Source organism: Scylla paramamosain, unplaced genomic scaffold (genome assembly GCF_035594125.1).
Source record: "Scylla paramamosain isolate STU-SP2022 unplaced genomic scaffold, ASM3559412v1 Contig43, whole genome shotgun sequence".
NCBI lineage: Eukaryota > Metazoa > Arthropoda > Malacostraca > Decapoda > Portunidae > Scylla > Scylla paramamosain.
The window spans coordinates 230,001-249,103 of record NW_026973708.1 but is presented as its reverse complement, the minus strand read 5'-3'; the positions used below and the strand labels follow the sequence as shown (position 1 = coordinate 249,103).

Genomic DNA, 19,103 nt, shown 5'->3' with positions numbered 1-19,103 from the left:
TGTTTAAGAATCTTCCTGTTGAGGATAGATTAAAAAACTTTAGATAGGCAGGAAATTAAAGCAATAGGACGGTAGTTTGAGGGATTAGAACGGTCACCCTTTTTAGGAACAGGTTGAATGTAGGCAAACTTCCAGCAAGAAGGAAAGTTAGATGTTGACAGACAGAGCTGAAAGAGTTTGACTAGGCAAGGTGCAAGCACAGAGGCACAGTTTTGGAGAACAATAGGAGGGACACCATCAGGTCCATGAGCCTTCCGAAGGTTTAGGCCAGCGAGGGCATGGAAAACATCATTCCGAAGAATTTTATTACGTGGCATGAAGTAGTTAGAGGGTGGAGGAGAAGGAGGAACAAGCCCAGAATAGTCCAAGGTAGAGTTTTTAGCAAAGGTTTGAGCGAAGAGTTCAGCTTTAGAAATAGATGTGATAGCAGTGGTGCCATCTGGTTGAAATAGAGGAGGGAAAGAAGAAGAAGCAAAGTTATTGGAGATATTTTTGGCTAGATGCCAGAAATCACAAGGGGAGTTAGATCTTGAAAGGTTTTGACATTTTCTGTTAATGAAGGAGTTTTTGGCTAGTTGGAGAACAGACTTGGCATGGTTCCAGGCATAAATATAAAGTGCATGAGATTCAGGTGATGGAAGGCTTAAGTACCTTTTGTGGGCCACCTCTCTATCATGTATAGCACGAGAACAAGCTGTGTTAAACCAAGGTTTAGAAGGTTTAGGACGAGAAAAAGAATGAGGAATGTATGCCTCCATGCCAGACACTATCACCTCTGTTATGCGCTCAGCACACAAAGACGGGTCTCTGACACGGAAGCAGTAGTCATTCCAAGGAAAATCAGCAAAATACCTCCTCAGGTCCCCCCAACTAGCAGAGGCAAAACGCCAGAGGCACCTTCGCTTAGGGGGATGCTGAGGAGGGATTGGAGCAATAGGACAAGATATAGATATGAGATTGTGATCAGAGGAGCCCAACAGAGAAGAAAGGGTGACAGCATAAGCAGAAGGATTAGAGGTCAGGAAAAGGTCAAGAATGTTGGGCGTATCTCCAAGACGGTCAGGAATACGAGTAGGGTGTTGCACCAATTGCTCTAGGTCATGGAGGATAGCAAAGTTGTAGGCTAGTTCACCAGGATGGTCAGTGAAGGGAGAGGAAAGCCAAAGCTGGTGGTGAACATTGAAGTCTCCAAGAATGGAGATCTCTGCAAAAGGGAAGAGGGTCAGAATGTGCTCCACTTTGGAAGTTAAGTAGTCAAAGAATTTCTTATAATCAGAGGAGTTAGGTGAGAGGTATACAGCACAGATAAATTTAGTATGAGAGTGACTCTGTAGTCGTAGCCAGATGGTGGAAAACTCAGGAGATTCAAGAGCGTGGGCACGAGAGCAGGTTAAGTCATTGCGCACTTAAACGCAGCATCCAGCTTTGGATAAAAAATGAGGATAGAGAAAGTAGGAGGGAACAGAAAAGGGGCTACTGTCAGTTGCCTCAGACATCTGAGTTTCAGTGAGGAAAAGAAGATGAGGTTTAGAAGAGGAGAGGTGGTGTTCTACAGATTGAAAATTAGATCTTAGACTCCGACTCCGAGGGACTCCGAGGATGGTGTAGGAATCGGCATGATGATTTTGAAATTTTTGAGTGAAGGTTGTGTGTGTTATTAGGTGCTTGTAGTTTTGTGTGGAGGAAGAGAGTTGTCTTTAGAGGGCAGGCTGTGACTGCCCCCTTGTGTTGTGAGACACAAAGGGAAACGTTCAGTGAGGTCACAGCTGAGTTTAATGATAAGTTCACAGCACTCCCTGAACAGTGCTTTAGACCTCACTGGGAGTAATTATCGTTTCGGCAGGTGTCTACTGCCTCCTCCTGCCATGTTCATAGATCAATGTTTGTACTTTTCTAGTTTCCTAAACTAAAAGCTCAGGTGCTACATATTGCACCCATTGCACTAATGTCCTGATCCAAATAATTTATATGATTAACATATTTTGGTAACACTGATTATCTGAAATCAAAATAATTCTCCAATCATTGGTATCTTCAAAAAGAAAAAAAAAAAAAAATCGCTGGATTATAACAGTATGCATGAATGTTTTAGAGCATACAGTGTGATCTACACCACATGACTGGGGCCATTCCTTTATGGATTCTTTGCTTGAAACCCAACTTAAACATATATCTCATTTCAATTAGTTCTTAATGATGGATAGATTCTAATCACATCCTTTGAGAAGTCCTGTTTGTCTCCACAAATTAAAATCAAGATTGTAAGTTAAGCTGACACCTAAATATGTGCCTGATGCTATTGTAGTCAGTACTATTTAACAATGCAGTTAAGAAATCTCAATTTGGCACCATCTACATGATCATTTATGATTTAACAAAGGACACTACAGTACATAATACCATAGGAGTCTTTGAAGCTTCCTGTTAACTGAGATTACAAAAATAATTTTGTCATATCATTTTCAAATTTCACTGATTTGCAACCAGGCTGGCACTGTTGCCATCCACCACTCTGACCATGAAACATGTCTTATCATTATCTGATTCCAATGCAATAGATGAACACTGTGAAAGCAGGTTTTTTGAACAGGTTACTGGTTCCAACTTAACACCAAGTAAATGTATGTACATGTGATAAAAACAGGTTCAGGAGTTTTGACACTTGCATCTGCTTTCAATCTGTTCTCCTGTTTCTCAGACAATTGTTATTGCTGATCCACTTCAGAAGTGTAATTTCTAATCATAAAATTCTTTGAAAGACCATCAGAATGTGATAAAAGGCACAGACACCATACCAACAGAAATATAATGGATAAATTAGAGGCTGAATTATTCATGACACAATAATCGACATTCAAAGGCTGCATACAAGAACTTATATATCAGTTTGTAATAAAGATCAAATTTTACCTCCTAGAAATACCAACAATTATTCAGCTTCTTTTTCAAATTCCACAGCTGTCTCTCTTGTCTTACACTCAGTAACCTTTAAAACTGAGAAGAATAGTTCCCTATAGTTCTCAAGATAATTTTAGTTAGATTTTGATGTATGATATCAGGAACTATATAAAAGTATAGGCACAAAACATTGTAACATAGTGGCATTTTATTTACATTAAAGAGTATGAACATAAATATAAGGATGTCATTATCATTGCAGGTACCTGAATGGTACAAGATGCAAGTTCCAAAAAATTCACCTGAAAATAATCTTAGAATTAAGATTGCTGTCAGAATGGATAAACCACAAAACTTAAAACATTGTGGGTAAGTGTTTACATTATCATCATTATTGTATGGCTATTGAATCTTGTATGTATTTTTATTGATATATTATTAAATACTTGTATTGCAAGCTGCATAATGAGTGTCATAAAATTCATCCATTTTTTTCTATACACAAGGTTAAATTTTATTAAAATCTCACTCGACAGCCATCTGTATGCTCTAGGGAAGAGTTGCTGGAAAAAGTGGAAGAAACGGTATTTTTGTTTAGTACAAGTGTCCCAGTACACATTTGCCATGTGTAGCTACAGAGAGAAGAAAAGCGAACCCACGGAGATGATGCAGCTGGACGGGTATACAGTGGACTACATTGAGGCAGTGTCAGGTAATGCTACATTCTGTTGGATGATATTCACATATATTGGCTGCAAAATTCTTTGATCTCTAGATATAAACATCATCAAGAAGATAAATAGTATTATTTATTGAAATTTATTAAGACATTAGTTAAGCATCAAACAACACAAATATTTTTTTTTTCCAATAAGTAATTTTTGTTGCTAAAAAAAATCTAGCATTTATTTTTTACTCATTGCAATACATGTTGTTTCATTAGTGCTGCACTTAATTGAATCATAGCCAAAATTCTTGTATGAAAGAAAATCCTTTGGAATATGTTCCTTTCACACCTCTTGGTGCTGAGAGACATTTTTCTTTTAACTTGTCTTGAGAGGAAGGTAGTCTTTTTTTCATGACTTATACAGTATGACTAATTGCTGCTTTTATGATATATAAAATGTATAAACCTATAAGACACACCTTCATTTATGAATATGTAAAAGCAAACTCTTTCTATGTTCATTAATCACCACTGATATAATTTGACAGAAAATTAAGTGCATGGTGCAGATGCATTAAGCAGAATCATCTGATCATAATTTTTGGATGTGATCTCAACTGATAACATTATTAAGTAGTGGTAGCAATCTGGACTTCCAGGCATTAGTTCATGAAGCAGCATCTGCATGCTACAAATGGCAAGACCAACCCAAAGCAGACACTTCCAAAACAAAACATTCTGTTATGAATGATAAAGTTTTAGTATGGTACAATGGAGGAAAATTCCCATTCATACTGATGGTGTGGAGTATGGAGGTTAAACTGGAAAAGACAATCATTTTACAGTTCCAGAGATGGCATATTGATTATCATCTGATTGTTGGGATCTCAATGTTAGTGCACATTTTAATTCAAACAGCCTTTTTACAGAAATGGCAACCAGGCTGACCTCAGTAATACTTCTCTCTCATTCACAAAAAGTCTTTTATTTAATTTCATCCATGATGTGACACATATGGAGAAAGTTGATGCAAAAAGAGTAAGGCAGGCTTTACAACAAGCTTCAGTTGTACATTGTAATGGTGATCTCTAATAAAAGTTAGTACATATTCAAGCTAATTCAGTTTAATAGATGGAACCAATCCATCCAAAAAGAGATTTGTGAGGGTAAAGCTCATCAATAAACTGAAGACAGGAAGATTTTTTGTAATGGGCATGACAAGTAAAAATTTGGAATGAACATTTTTTTCCCTCATTCAAATTGCATACTGTCAGCTGATTTAGCACAGAGGGCATTGGAAATCTCAGAACCAGGCTCAGTTCATGTGATATGAACCATACATTGTCCCTTTCTGCTCCATACTCCTGACCAAGACAGACATATCACCACTCTTCTGGTATGCCCCACTAGAGGTTGAAGTTCCAGCTAAAGCCAGTTTGCCATATGGATTTTTGTGTGTGTGTGTGTGTGTGTGTGTGTGTGTGTGTGTGTGTGTGTGTGTGTGTGTGTGTGTGTAATATTGTGGCAGGTCTTTAGGGGTAGGGTTTAGTGCCAAAAGTTGATCTCTTACAATTAGAATATTTTGAGAGGAGTCCAGAAGCTGTTATAGTCCAGCTTTGAGTGAGTGCATGACTGTGCTATTTGTTGTGTTGTCTGTCTGGAGTTTGGCTTCATCATAGTAGGGTTATTCCAGTTTTGTTATGTGAAGTTTTGTGGTGTCTGCAGTTTGAGTGTGGTGGTGTGGCCATGTGGCCATAATGTACTCCCTTTTCTTTCACAGCTTCAAATAACAAGTGATATATATATATATATATATATATATATATATATATATATATATATATATATATATATATATATATATATATATATATATATATATATATATATATACAGTAAAACCCCTCACATCCGGCATTCGAGTATCCGGCAGCTTCAAGTATCCGGCACATTTTTCCCCGAGCCCTAAAATCAATAAAAAGTCAATGTGTACTCATAAAATCAATTAAAATTCCCGTGCGAGGCATACTTTGTCCCCTCACCACCAGGGCGCACTGCTTCCCGCCACCCATGGCCCACTGCACTGTGTTTACTCAGTGACTCAGTCCCGCGTGTGCACTATTTATTGCCTGACACCTTCATCATGTCTAAAGTTGTAGAAAAGAGGAAGTGTGTTGTGCTTACACTTAAGCAACTGATCAGATCAGCTGATCTTTGTTATGGTTATGGTTCTATGGCGCTGCTCGTAAGCTGCCACGGCGACAGAGCTCCTCCCTTTTAACCCTAATTTCTACACATCTACTAAATTCTCAAGCTGCTGGATTTGACACAAGTGACAATGAAGACGTCAGGAAAAAGTGGAGTGCCATGGACAGTAACTATGGCTTTACTGCTGCTAATAACTGCAAGTTTTGTGATGGTAACAGCCGCTGCAAACGTAAACATACGGTACGACAGTGTCTCCCTCCTTGCACTACGCCCTCCAGTAGGCGAGCCTCTACCCAGACACCTCATCGACAGCGTAAAACTACTTCAAGATTTACAAGTAAGCAGTGATATAAGAGAAGAACGAGGAGATGTACCGGGTCGGCGACAACGGAAACGAGCAAGGGGACGACGAAGTGGTGTGAGGGTCAGATTGAGGCGACGTGGCATACGTACACCGCTGCCAGCCCTTACATTTGGTAATGCTCGCTCCCTCAGAAACAAGATTGATGAGCTCTCTGCGAACTGCAAGTACATACATGAATACAGAGATAGTGCTATCATTGCCCTGACTGAAACGTGGCTGCAAGAGAGAGACGTGGACGGGACTTACAACCTTGATGGATTCGTGTTAATAAGGTCCGATAGGGTAGGTGTCAACAAGGAGAAAGGTGGGGGAGTCGCTGTATATGTTAATGAAAATTGGTGCTCACAAGTGAATATTAATGAAAAATACTGTGATAATGACATAGAATACCTTGTAGTATCCTGTCGTCCTTTCTACCTCCCACGAGAATTCGTTAAGATAATACTTATCATCGTGTACATCCCTACGGACGCAGACGTGGCAACAGCTGCAGAAATACTGGAAAATTGTGTCTCTAGATATGAAAGCCGATGGCCAGAAAGTGCTAGGCTGATCATGGGTGACTTTAATACGTGTGATTTCCAGGGAAAAATCCCAGAATACGAACAATCCGTTAAATGCACAACCCGAGGAAATAATACGCTAGATAAACTATATTGCAATGTGAGAGGCGCCTATCGCGCCTACCAAAGACCGCAATTAGGGACCAGTGATCACAATATGATCTTTTGTGCACCGACCTATAAACAAGTGTTGAAAAATGAACCGTGCAAAGTGGTACAATATAGAAAATGGGAACCAGAAAATATATCCCAGCTCCAAGCCTGCCTGGAGTGTACAGACTGGGCCGCGCTCATAGAAAACAGGGCAGACATTAACGTAAACACGGACATTTTTAATTCATATTTTAACTTTTGTCTAGACATGCTTATACCTACCAAAGATGTGAAAATATATCCTAATAACAAGCCATGGATAAATAAAGAGTTGATATCTATGTTAAATGAAAAGCGCAGAATAAGGCATAGTGGAAGTACAGACCAGAAAAAGAATTTGCAAAAACGAATAGATAAGAAAATAACAAACTCAAAAAAAAAATACAAAGAAAAGATGGAAGGGCTTTTTAGAACAAATAAATCGAAAGATGCTTGGAAAGGAGTCAAGGCACTTTGCGGATATAGAAAAAAGCAAATAACACCTGAACCAGACGATGTGGTAACATATGTAAATGATATGAACTCATTTTTCGCTAGATTTGAACAGTATGATACTAGTGTAGAAAGAAGTGAGGTGTTGGGTGTCATACGCGACAAGAGAGACGAACAAATCGAGATAACGAACGAAGCAGTGATGAGGGAACTGAAACGTGTGCGAGTGAGTAAAGCCACGGGGCCGGATGGGATACCAGCTCGGGCAATTAAGTACTGTGCGGAACAGCTGACTCCGGTGCTGACACAACTGTTCCAAGATTCCATCGACCAGGGAGATGTGCCTCATCTATGGAAACTCACAGAAATTAAACCCATTGCCAAAACTCCTTTTCCGAATACTTTTAATGATTTTAGACCTGTTGCCCTCACATCTAATATTATGAAATGTTTGGAGAATATTGTTAGAAACCTTTTATGTGATAGAATGGAATGTTTTAGAGACCAAATGCAATTCGCTTACTGTAGAAATAGAAGTGTTCAAGATGCAAGCTTAACTTTTATGAATGATATTAGCAAACACTTAGATCAAAGATATTCATCAATTAGAATTTTATTTATAGATTTTAGTTCAGCTTTTAACACTATACAGCCCCATATACTTTTAAGGAAACTTTTAGCGATGGGCTATAACAGTAACCTTTTAAACTGGATTTTTAGTTTCTTAGCAAAAAGGCCCCAGTACACCAAAATAGGCAGCACACTGTCCAACAAAATCATTACCAACACAGGTGCACCTCAGGGATGTGTGTTGTCCCCAGTATTATTCACCCTGTACACAAATGACTGTAGGAGCGTCTTTGATGACTGTAACATAATCAAATATGCCGATGACACAGTAATTATAGGAAAGATATTGAACGATGACTGTAGAAATTATGAAACTCAGGTACGAAAATTTGTTGAGTGGTGTACAGATAACTATTTAGTACTGAATGTTAAGAAAACCAAAGAAATGATAATAGATTTTAGGAAAAAGCTTACAAATGCACCAGATCCCATCAGTATTAATGGAGAACCTGTGGAACGGGTAAAAGAATATAAATATCTTGGGATTGTGATTGACGATGAACTCAAAGGCAATGCAAATACAAATCTAGTCATTAAAAAGTGCAACCAAAGACTTCATTTTATCAGAATTTTAAATAACGTTCATGTAGACAAGAAAATAATCAGCTTGTTTTATAAATCCACCTTAGAGTCAATTTTGAATTTTTCTGTCACTACCTGGTACAAAAAGCTAACTGTATCAGACAAAAATAAGCTAAACAAAATAGTCAAAAAGGCTAAAAAGTTAGGGGCAACAGTAACATTCATAGACAATCTATATCAAGAGGCAGCATTAAAACAAGTTCGGAAAATAATGCAGGACCAAACTCATCCTCTTAATAATTGTTATATGTTTTTAAGGTCAGGACGAAGGCTGGCACTGCCATTGATAAAAACGGAGCGGTACAAGAAAACTTTTGTCCCCAGCAGTATTGTGATTTTTAACCATTTTTACTCATAGAAACTCTTTTAATGCTTTTTTGTGACACACTTTTATTTATATATAGTACTTCTGGAGCCTGTTTTTTGCCAAAAAGAATTTCACATGTATGCATATATGTATAACAATGTGACCAATAAATAAATTATCTTATCTTATAAGTGTAGGATGGTGATTGTGGACATAATTTCACTTCTATTCAAGTATCCGGCAATATTCAAGTATCTGGCATGTCAGCAGTCCCGTTGATGCCGGATAAGAGGGATTTTACTGTATATATATATATATATATATATATATATATATATATATATATATATATATATATATATATACATACATACATACATACATACATACATACATACATACATATATATATATATATATATATATATATATATATATATATATATATATATATATATATATATATATATAGAAACCATTGTCGCATGCTTGCTCCTCCTTCCTTCTGGTCCTCACACATTAATTGTTATTTGTGATATGATACTGTGTCAAGTCATGTATCTGCAGACTCTCTTGCCATCTCATGCTGAAAATTTTGACCATTTCTTCACCTCTCACATTATATTTATTTATTTATTACTATTATTATTATTTATTTATTATTATTTTTTTTAATGATGGTTTCTGCTTGCTCACATTGCTGTCCTTGTCCTCTCTATGCTCTCCTTTTTATGCTTTTGTGCATAATTTACTTGTTCATATTAATCTATCAGTAAAATCAGAAGTAGTCAGGAGATCAATCATAGAAGTGTCAGAAAATATGTAAAACTTTTACATATATGTGACCTTTAAAGTTACAAGGAAACATACTCATCTTAGCCTAACTTGTTGAATTATGAATACAATTTCATAATGAGAATTATTTGTTTTATTTGTTGATATATTAAAGTGGAATTGTTTATATTTATAGAATATGTTTCAGCTGCATGGTTTTTCAGAAATATAAATTATATTATCATGAAAATTTGATTATTTTAATTAAATTATGTTTATTTTTTGAATTAGTCATGATAAGGCATTACTTTATCACTATTACATGAGCAACAATTAATTTTGTCAGTATTTGAAATTTGTTAATTTTTTTATTGTATTCTTAAATCTTAATATTTTTCAGCTCAGCTTATGGTTGGAATGGTTAAGTGCTAAAATCAAATGCTGCTGTATTTCCATGCATGCCATTACAGTAGACAGAGCATGATAATAGAGCAGCATCTCTTTGTTTTTTCATTCTTTATAGCCCCCTCTTCAAAATTTTATGCTTTTCATGCATTCAGTCAGATTGCTTAATTATTATTAGTAATAGCTGAATTATAAATATACCAATAACTCTAGAAAAAAATGGAAGTAAATAAGGAAAAGATTCCATTTGTTCTGCCATGGAACTTCAATGCAGTTCGAGCAATAGTTTTTATTTCCATGTTCTTCCAAAACTGGATTGGAAAGCCAGGTAATAGAGTATGAATTCATGTAGCATACCTGACTCATAGTACAGTGTTGATGAAATTCCAGTCCATAGCACATAGATGCAACATCCAGCTTTGGATTGAAAGTGAAGGTAAAGAAACTTGGAGGGAACAGAATTTCCTCAGACATGTGTTTCAGTTAAGACAAGGAGATGAAGAGAGGTTGTTTCACAAATTGAAAATTAGATCTAATGCTGTAAATGATGAAGTGTAGAAAAAATTGAGGCATTGTCAAGACACTTTGACTTGGTACTAGAAGAGCAGTCTGACCTGGGGACATTAATCCCCAGAAAGACATTAATCCCCCTTTCCAGAAAGGGAATCTGAGGCTGACTGTATTATTTGAATTATTTTTATTTTTTAAATTTTGAATGAAAGATTTACAGGCTTTGAGTGCATGTATAGTGTTGTGTGAAGGAAGAGAATTATATTTAGAGGTCAGGCTGTGATTGCTTCCCTTTGTTTTGTGAGACACAAAGAGAAACATTCAAGGAGGACACAGCTGAATCAGAAGCATCCACAGCACCCACCTATGCCAGTGCTTATGAGACCTTCCTTGGAGTAATTACCATTTCAGCAGGTGTATACTGCCTCCTCCTTCAATTTTTTATGTAAGATACTAGATACCTATCACTATTGAAAACATTTAGATAAAAAAACAGGATGTACCTGTGCAACATTAAATAAGTAGTGGATGCATATTGCTCTATGAAGTATGTATTAGTAATGGTATGAGTAGGATATAATATATCATCTTGCCACAAACAATTAAGTGGGTTTTGAGCTATTGATTTTTAAAGATCTAAAAAATAGTTGAGCATTACACATCTATAGGATCACCTGTATTTGAGATCATAAGAAGATATTGTATATTTTGTTATGTGTTTATTTATTTACTTATCTCATCCCCCCCAAAAAAAAAAAATCTCATCTTTCAGATGCTAACTTTGAAGTTCCTGTTTGCCCAGTATGAATTATTACTCTGATGTTGGGAATCCAACTTGTGTAACATTTCTAAAGAAGACAAAAAAAAAGTTATCATCACTTCCTCTTTAACTTTTCTATTTTCACTTACATAATTTTCTCTGGACTAAATGATGTCCTAGATTACTTGTTGCCAGTGCTTTTACCTGCATTTCAAGAGACACTGCTGTTGTTGTTGTTGGAGGGAATGAAGGCATTTCATAGTTAGGTAAACACATATGTGAGTGGAGGGAGGGTTTAATGAGAGTGGAAGTGGGATAGGTATTGGGTGATGTTTCATGTTTGTTTAATATACTTATTTATAGTTGTATGAATGAGGGAAATAAAAGCTAAAGTGGTAGAAATCTTGAACCATTTAGAATAGGATTGTGATAATGTGTTTGTTAGCAGATGACATTGTTGTCTGCATAGAGTGTAAGGTAACCTCAGAGAATGGTAGATGAATTTTATATTATGTATTTGTGTGAAATGGAAACTGAAGGTGAATATCAGAAAGAAAATGAAATGGTTCTTGAGAGAAAAAGACATAGATGTATGATATTAGTATACATATTGTGTTAGTTGTCACCAGAAGATACTGTACGTGTAACAGGTAGCATAGGTGCCCAGCAGGTAGAATATCCCATGTTTGATCCCCAGGCAGTCCTTGCTTTTCTGGTGAGACTTAATAGCTCCAGTGAGGAGGATCTGCAGGGCACACAATCTCCCAGTCAGTGCATGTGATGTGGCCTGTGTGTGAGTTGTTACCAGAGTGTACCATGATCCAGTGGATAGCATAGCCACCCAGCAAGCAGAAGGTCCTGGGTTCAGTCCCCAGGGTGTGCCTGTGTGTGAAACTCCCTAGCTTCAACACCTAACTTATAGGATGAGTGTACCAGCAGTAGTAGGTTGTGAAATAGTTCTAGGAGACAGAATGAAGGAATTATAAAAGAGCAGTGCTAAGGATATGAAATGGGGAAATATGCCATTGGAAGTAGAGAATGTTAATTGGAAGGATTATGAAAGAAAAATACCCCTTGAGATCAAGAAGTTTAAGGAAAAGTATTATTCTATTAATATTCATGTATGAATCAGAGGCTTAGATATGGAACAAAGCTCAGCATTCAAGAGTACAGTGATGCCCTACATATTTGCAGTTCAGTATTTGTGGTTTCCCATATTTGGAGATTTTTTCCTAATCTAATTTAACTAATGGGGAGTTTTCAGAGTTGCCAGATGTCAATCTTTTGGCCCAAAGAGCCTGGATTATTCTTTCAATTATTGTAAATTACAGTAACCCTCAATATAACAAACACGTAGGGGGAGGTGGGTCGCTAAAGGTGAAAATTCAATATATATATATATATATATATATATATATATATATATATATATATATATATATATATATATATATATATATATATATATATATATATATATATATATATATATATATATACATATATGGAGAGAGAGAGAGAGAGAGAGAGAGAGAGAGAGAGAGAGAGAGAGAGAAAGGGGGGAGGAAGCAGGCAGCAGGCTTAAAGGGGTTGTTATACCTGAAATTTGGTAAACAGAGATTTGTTATATTGAGGGTTTACTGTACATATCAGTTTAGTCCCCTTTCATTTTAAAGTGTACAAAATTTCTTTAACTGAAAATTATGTAGAATACATAATTATAATAATTGTTACTTATTGTGTTAAAATGAATTTTAAATGTGCTTAATAAATGTGATATGTATATTTTATGATTTAAACTATAACCATAGGTATTTCTGAGCTTTATAGGGGTGGTTTCCCATATTTGTGGATTTTCACTATTCATGGGAGGTTTTGGAACAGCTCCTGCAAATAGCGCACGAACACTGTTTAGAAGTGAGCTATCAAAGAGGAGCATATGGACTGACAAGTTAGGAGAGTAAGAGTATTGAAGAAGTATATGAAAAATGGAGTATGGGAACCTACATATATGGAATGAGGTGTGGAAGTGGAGTGGGTGTAAGTAAATACTTGGGATGACTTGGCCACATTGAAAGAATGAAGAATAAAGAGTTTGTAAAGAAAGTATTCAATGTCATGCAAAACTGAGGGTGAAAGGATAAGGTAAGGAAATACATGTGTGAAAGCGATGCTAGTTGAGGTTGAGGACAAATAGGCAAGAAAAAAGTGATTATGTAGTAGCAGAGGCCCTTCAGCCCTTATTGGGGAACACTGCCAGAGGAAGTGATGCATTAGAGAAAGATAGAAAGATGAATGGAATATTTTTAGAGAAAGATAGAAAGATAGAATATTTTTTCTGAAGCAGTGTTAAATTCACTTGGTTCATAATATCAATCACAGTGTTCTTTTCTTTTCCTTAAGTATAATGAAAGATGTGGTCTAAGCTGTTGTGATACAAGGATTATATATATAGCTGAGACAATATTACTGTGGATATAAATGAATGTTGTCATTAAGAGAATATGCTGTGAGTACTGCCACCACTTGTGTAAATTAAGCAATGAATGATACTGCTATGAATTGTAGTGATGGGACAATTGAATACTGAACAAAATCTATTCAAATCAAGGTGATCTTGGCATGTAGAATAGATGCAGAATATGGTCTTCCAGAACAAAGATATACTGAGCTTTATTCATTGTCACATTCTTGGGAGAGAAGTACAGACCACATCATTTGGCTGGACTGCTGAAGCACCCACACACCCTCAAATTCAGTGTGTTTTAATTGTGTTGACTGTGTAGGCAAGGTCAATAGAGGAGTGGCATCTGATACCCATTGCACAACTGTGGATGCTCTGAATTGTGGACTTATTAGACCACATCAATCTTCCGTGATCCAGGGAGCATAGTTCTTGGCAAAAGCAAGTCTTTCCTTCTTCATACAATCCATCGGAAATTATTTGCTTGCTTCACTGCAGGCTAGGAGGTGCAGGTTTTTCTGGAGGTAATGCTGTATGCAGCAAGCAGATGCATCTTTCAGCAAACCTGGGTGGCATTCCTTTAGTTCTGCAGCTGTCACTTTTCTCTGCAGAATATTGTCTGTTGGTTTGGTAATCTTGCATGGCAGACCAGAACGTGTTTTTGCAAGGGGAACAACATTAGCAAGGAGGCCATGAGCTGCTGGCAACAGAGTTGTGACACTGGATTTTGGACAGCCAGAACATCAACAAATTTCTTAGATCAGTACATCACTACACCAAAAATGAGTCAGACAGACACAAAATATCCCAAATCCTAGACACTAGTGGACACAACCCAAAGAAAGTGTCATCCTAGTTGCTGTCTGAGGGGCAATTTCACAGTTGCTTCCTTTTGTTGTGATTTTTACCAATGACTGATCTCTACCACCAACAACAAATCCGATTTCATACTTGTTTTTTTAATGTTTTGTTTACTTTGATCCGTACCAGAAATTGGAACCTTTGGTAATGCTGACTTGGTAGCTGCTTGGTCTCCCCAATGGAGCTTGGCAGTGCATTTATTTTTTGCAAATAGCACAAAGTCTTATCCTTTTGTAGTTGTATTATTTCCTAAATTATATACTACTAATGATAAATAATAGTGATATGATAGAATTTAAGAAAAATTTGGATGGCAGCATGAACTCACTTCACCAGTTGATGAAAACTTCACTACCTGTCACCCTTATTTCATTTCCTACCCCTACTAAGTCAAACTCCAGTAATAATCCTTACATACATATAAGGTATATGGAATTTGTCTTCTAAAAGAAATATTGGATAATAATGAAATAATATTACTGTTTTCATCAGAGGGTTAGGTTTGTTAGGCTAGGTTTAGATTAATTCAGTTCATAGATTTCGCTGTTTATCCCTTCATTGTGGATATTATGATGAAAAAATCATAATTTGCCCAGAAATAAATATATATAGTTACTGTCTCAGAATTAGTAGGCTTGAATGATTTCCAATAAACCCGAAATATTTAAATTTAACAGTGTATGTGTACAGCAATGAGGGAACAAGAAATAGATGATTTATTATGTGCCTGGTTGGTAGAAGCAGTTTGAAGAATGTCAGATAGTTATTCAAAGGGAAGGATTTAAATCACAAAATGTAGCCATAATAATGGATATGCCATGTTGAAGGCATCACTGATGTATTTCCACGCCTTTCTCCTTTTTTTTTTTTTTTTTTTTTTTTTTTTTTTAGTGCTGGCATGGTAAGTTCTTTTGTCAAGAACTGACTAGTTTTGTCTAATGATGTCACACCGGCTTACCAACATTACCGAATCAGCAGTCTTTGTTTTTTAGGATTGTTACCAGGTTCGGGATTATCAAAACCATGAAAATAATGAATCTGAAATCTGATTGTGGTGTCAGTAATGCCTGTTACCAAGTTGGTAAAGCTTTTAATTAGGAATGTTACCAAGCAATTGTGTGGCCCTGAGAGAGTGTGGGGAGGCAGCTACCCACCTAACAGGCTCACACTCCATTATATAAATGTTCGATCTCACTGGAAAATAATCTCGTCACTGTAAGTGCAAGAAACACAAAATGAAGCCAGATCACATTACCATGTGTTTTCAATGGAGAAGCCTGGCTTTTTTTTTCAATGACTGCATTTACTTCTGGAATAAAGAAATATGATCACATACATGCAAAGTTTTTTTTATGCTATTAATCTTCACACTTAATGCAATATACATATCTCCATATATGTAGATGTAGATTATGTATTGCTCATTGTCTTTTCATATGTTGTAGGATATAATTGCATGCAATCAACCTAAAATACAATGATATACAAGTATATCTTTTCTGTTTCTGTCAATGCATTTCATGCTCTAAATTCTGATATGTTTTTATGAACTTAAAAGATTAAGACATTTATGTGGATGATATGCCCAACATTCTTGACCTTTTCCTAACCTCTAATCCTTCTGTTTCTGCTGTTACCCTCTCTTCTCTGTTGGGTTCCTCAGATCACAATCTCATATCTGTAACTTGTCTTATCGCTCCAATCCCTCCTCAGGATCCCCCTAAGTAGAGGTGCCTCTGGCATTTTGCCTCTGCTAGCTGGAGGGACCTGAGGAGGTATTTTGCTGATTTTCCATGGAATGACTACTGCTTCCATGTCAGAGATCTGTCTCTGTGTGCTGAGCGCATAACAGAGGTGATAGTGTCTGGCATGGAGGCATACATTTCTCAGTCTTTTTCTCAACATAAACCTTCCAGACTTTGGTTTAACACAGCCTGTTCTTGTGCTATACATGATAGAGAGGTGGCCCACAAAAGGTACTTGAGCCTTCCATCACCAGAATCTCATGCACTTTAAAACTCTGCCTGGAACCATGCCAAGTCTCCTCTAGCTAGCGAAAAACTCTTTCATTGATAGAAAGTGTCAAAATCTTTCAAGATCTAACGACCCCTTGTGACTTCTGGCACCTAACCAAAAACATCTCCAATAACTTTGCTTCTTCCTCTTTCCCTCCTTTATTTCAAACAGATGGCACCACTGCTGTCACATCTATCTCTAAAGCTGATCTATTCACTCACACCTTTGCTAAAAACTCAACCTTGGATGATTCAGGGTTTGTTCCTCCCTCTCCTCCACCCTCTGACTATTTCATGCTATCTATTAAAATTTCGCTCAATGATGTTTTCCATGCCCTCACTGGCCTAAACCCTCAGAAGGCTTATGGACCTGATGGGATCCCTCCTATTGTTCTCCAAAACTGTGCCTCCATGCTTGCACCTTGCCTAGTCATATTCTTTGAACATCTACCTTTCCTTCTTGTTGGAAGTTTGCCTACATTCAACCTGTTCCTAAAAAGGGTAACTGCTCTAATCCCTCAAACTACTGTCCTATTGCTTTAATTTCCTGCCTATGGAAAGTTTTTTAATCTATCCTCAACAGGAAGATTCTTAAACATCCATCACTTCACAACCTTCAATCTGATTGCCAGTATGGGTTCTGTCAAGGCTGCTCTACTGGTGATCTGGCTTTTCTTACTGAGTCTTGGTCATCCTCTTTTAGAGATTTTGGTGAAACTTTTGCCATTGCCTTAGACACATCAAACTACCCTCCTACAGCTTCTATCCTTCTCTCTGTAACTTTGTCTCAGGTTTCCTTTTCTGACCATTCTATTGCTGGTATGGTAGATGGTCACTGTTCTTCTAAATCTTTTAACAATGGTGTTCCTCAGAGTTCTGTTCTGTCACCCACACTCTTCCAATTATTCATCGATGATATTCTAAACCAAACTTCTTGTCCTGCTGCTCCTATGCTGATGATACCACCCTGGACTTTTCCACGTCTTTTCATAGATATCCAACCCTTCAGGAAGTAAGCAGTTCATGCATAGAAGCCACAGAATGCCTGACTTGTGATCTCTATAAAATTTCTGATTGGAGCAGAGCAAACTTGGTATTGTTCAATGCCTCAAAAACTCAATTCCTCCATCTATTACCTCAGCACAACCTTCCAGACAACTATCCCTCTTCTCCAGTGACATTCAACTGTCTCCCTCTTCTACACTGAACATCCTCAGTCTGTCCTTTTCTTATAATCTAAACTGGAAACTTCACATATCATCTCTAGCTGAAACAGCTGCTATTAAATTAGGTATTCTGAGACGTCTCCACCAGTTTTTCTCACCCCTCACCCCACAAACTACTAACTCTGTCCATGTATGGAATATGCTTCTCATGTCTTGGGATGTTCTACTCATACTGCTCTTTTAGACAGGGTGGAATCTAAAGCTTTTCATCTCATCAACTTCTCTTCTCAAACTGACTGTCTTCAGCATCTTTCTCATCGCCACAATGTTGCATCTCTTGCTATCTTCTACTGCTATTTTCATGCTAACTGCTTTTCTGATCTTGTTAACTGCATGCTTCCCCTCCTCCTGTGGCCTTGCTGCACAAGACTTTCTTCTTTCTCTCACCCCCATTCTATCCACCTCTCTAATGCAAGAGTTAACCAGTATTCTCAATCATTCATCCCTTTCTCTGGTAAACTCTGGAATTCCCTGCCTGGTTCTGTATTTCCGCCTTCCTATGACTTGAATTCCTTCAAGAGGGAGGTTTCAAGACACTTATCCTTCAGTTTCTGACTACTGCTTTGGACCCTTTTCTGGGACTGGCATCTCAGTGGGTTTTTCTTTTTTATTGGATTTTTGTTGCCCTTGGCCAGTGTCCCTCCTACATAAAAAAAAGAATTAAGAAATTATATATATATATATATATATATATATATATATATATATATATATATATATATATATATATATATACAGTGGTTTGGTTACTGAACATCTCCCTTTTCAAACAATTGGGTTTTCAAACAATATTTGTAACTCGCAATTGCTTCAATTGCTGTAGTATAATTCAGTTTTTGAACAATCATTTGCTTTCAAAGACTACAAGACATAGCAAAACCTGCCATTTATTACTAATTTATAGTTTCTATAAATATTTCCTTTGTTTTTATATATATTTGGAGGAGAGACACTGAGGGTAAGACAGTATTTTAACCTTTGAAATAAGCTAAATGTGATCCCGTTGAAGAAGCTCAATGTAAGCATACAAGGTTCAGCGCTCAGGAGTAGTCCCCAACCTCTTGTAGCTTCTTCTTTGACCCACAACGCCATCATTACTGCACAACTACATTTTTCCATTAGCTTTTTCCCAGCAGCAAGATGTCTAAGTGTTATGATCACCTTCATATTGGCAGTGAGTGGGTTGCTGCTCTCAGTGTCACTCTTTAAGGCTTCCCTCACGTGATCAGCGACAAAGAGAATGCCTGCATGGTCTAAACAATATCTTTTCATGAGTTCTGTGTC

At 36.9% G+C, this 19,103-nt stretch overlaps 1 protein-coding gene across 7 annotated transcripts in view; it reads left to right on the top strand.

Annotated features, from left to right (window-relative positions):
* Positions 1-19,103, top strand: part of LOC135098060 (calcium-dependent secretion activator-like) — a 316,893-nt gene that overhangs the window by 117,543 nt on the left and 180,247 nt on the right. For all 7 annotated transcript variants that reach the window (XM_064000265.1, XM_064000266.1, XM_064000264.1 and 4 more), the window contains exons 6-7: positions 3,161-3,267; positions 3,435-3,610. In XM_064000265.1, coding sequence (XP_063856335.1) covers positions 3,161-3,267; positions 3,435-3,610 — 283 coding nt within the window. The remainder of the gene's footprint in view (positions 1-3,160; positions 3,268-3,434; positions 3,611-19,103) is intronic.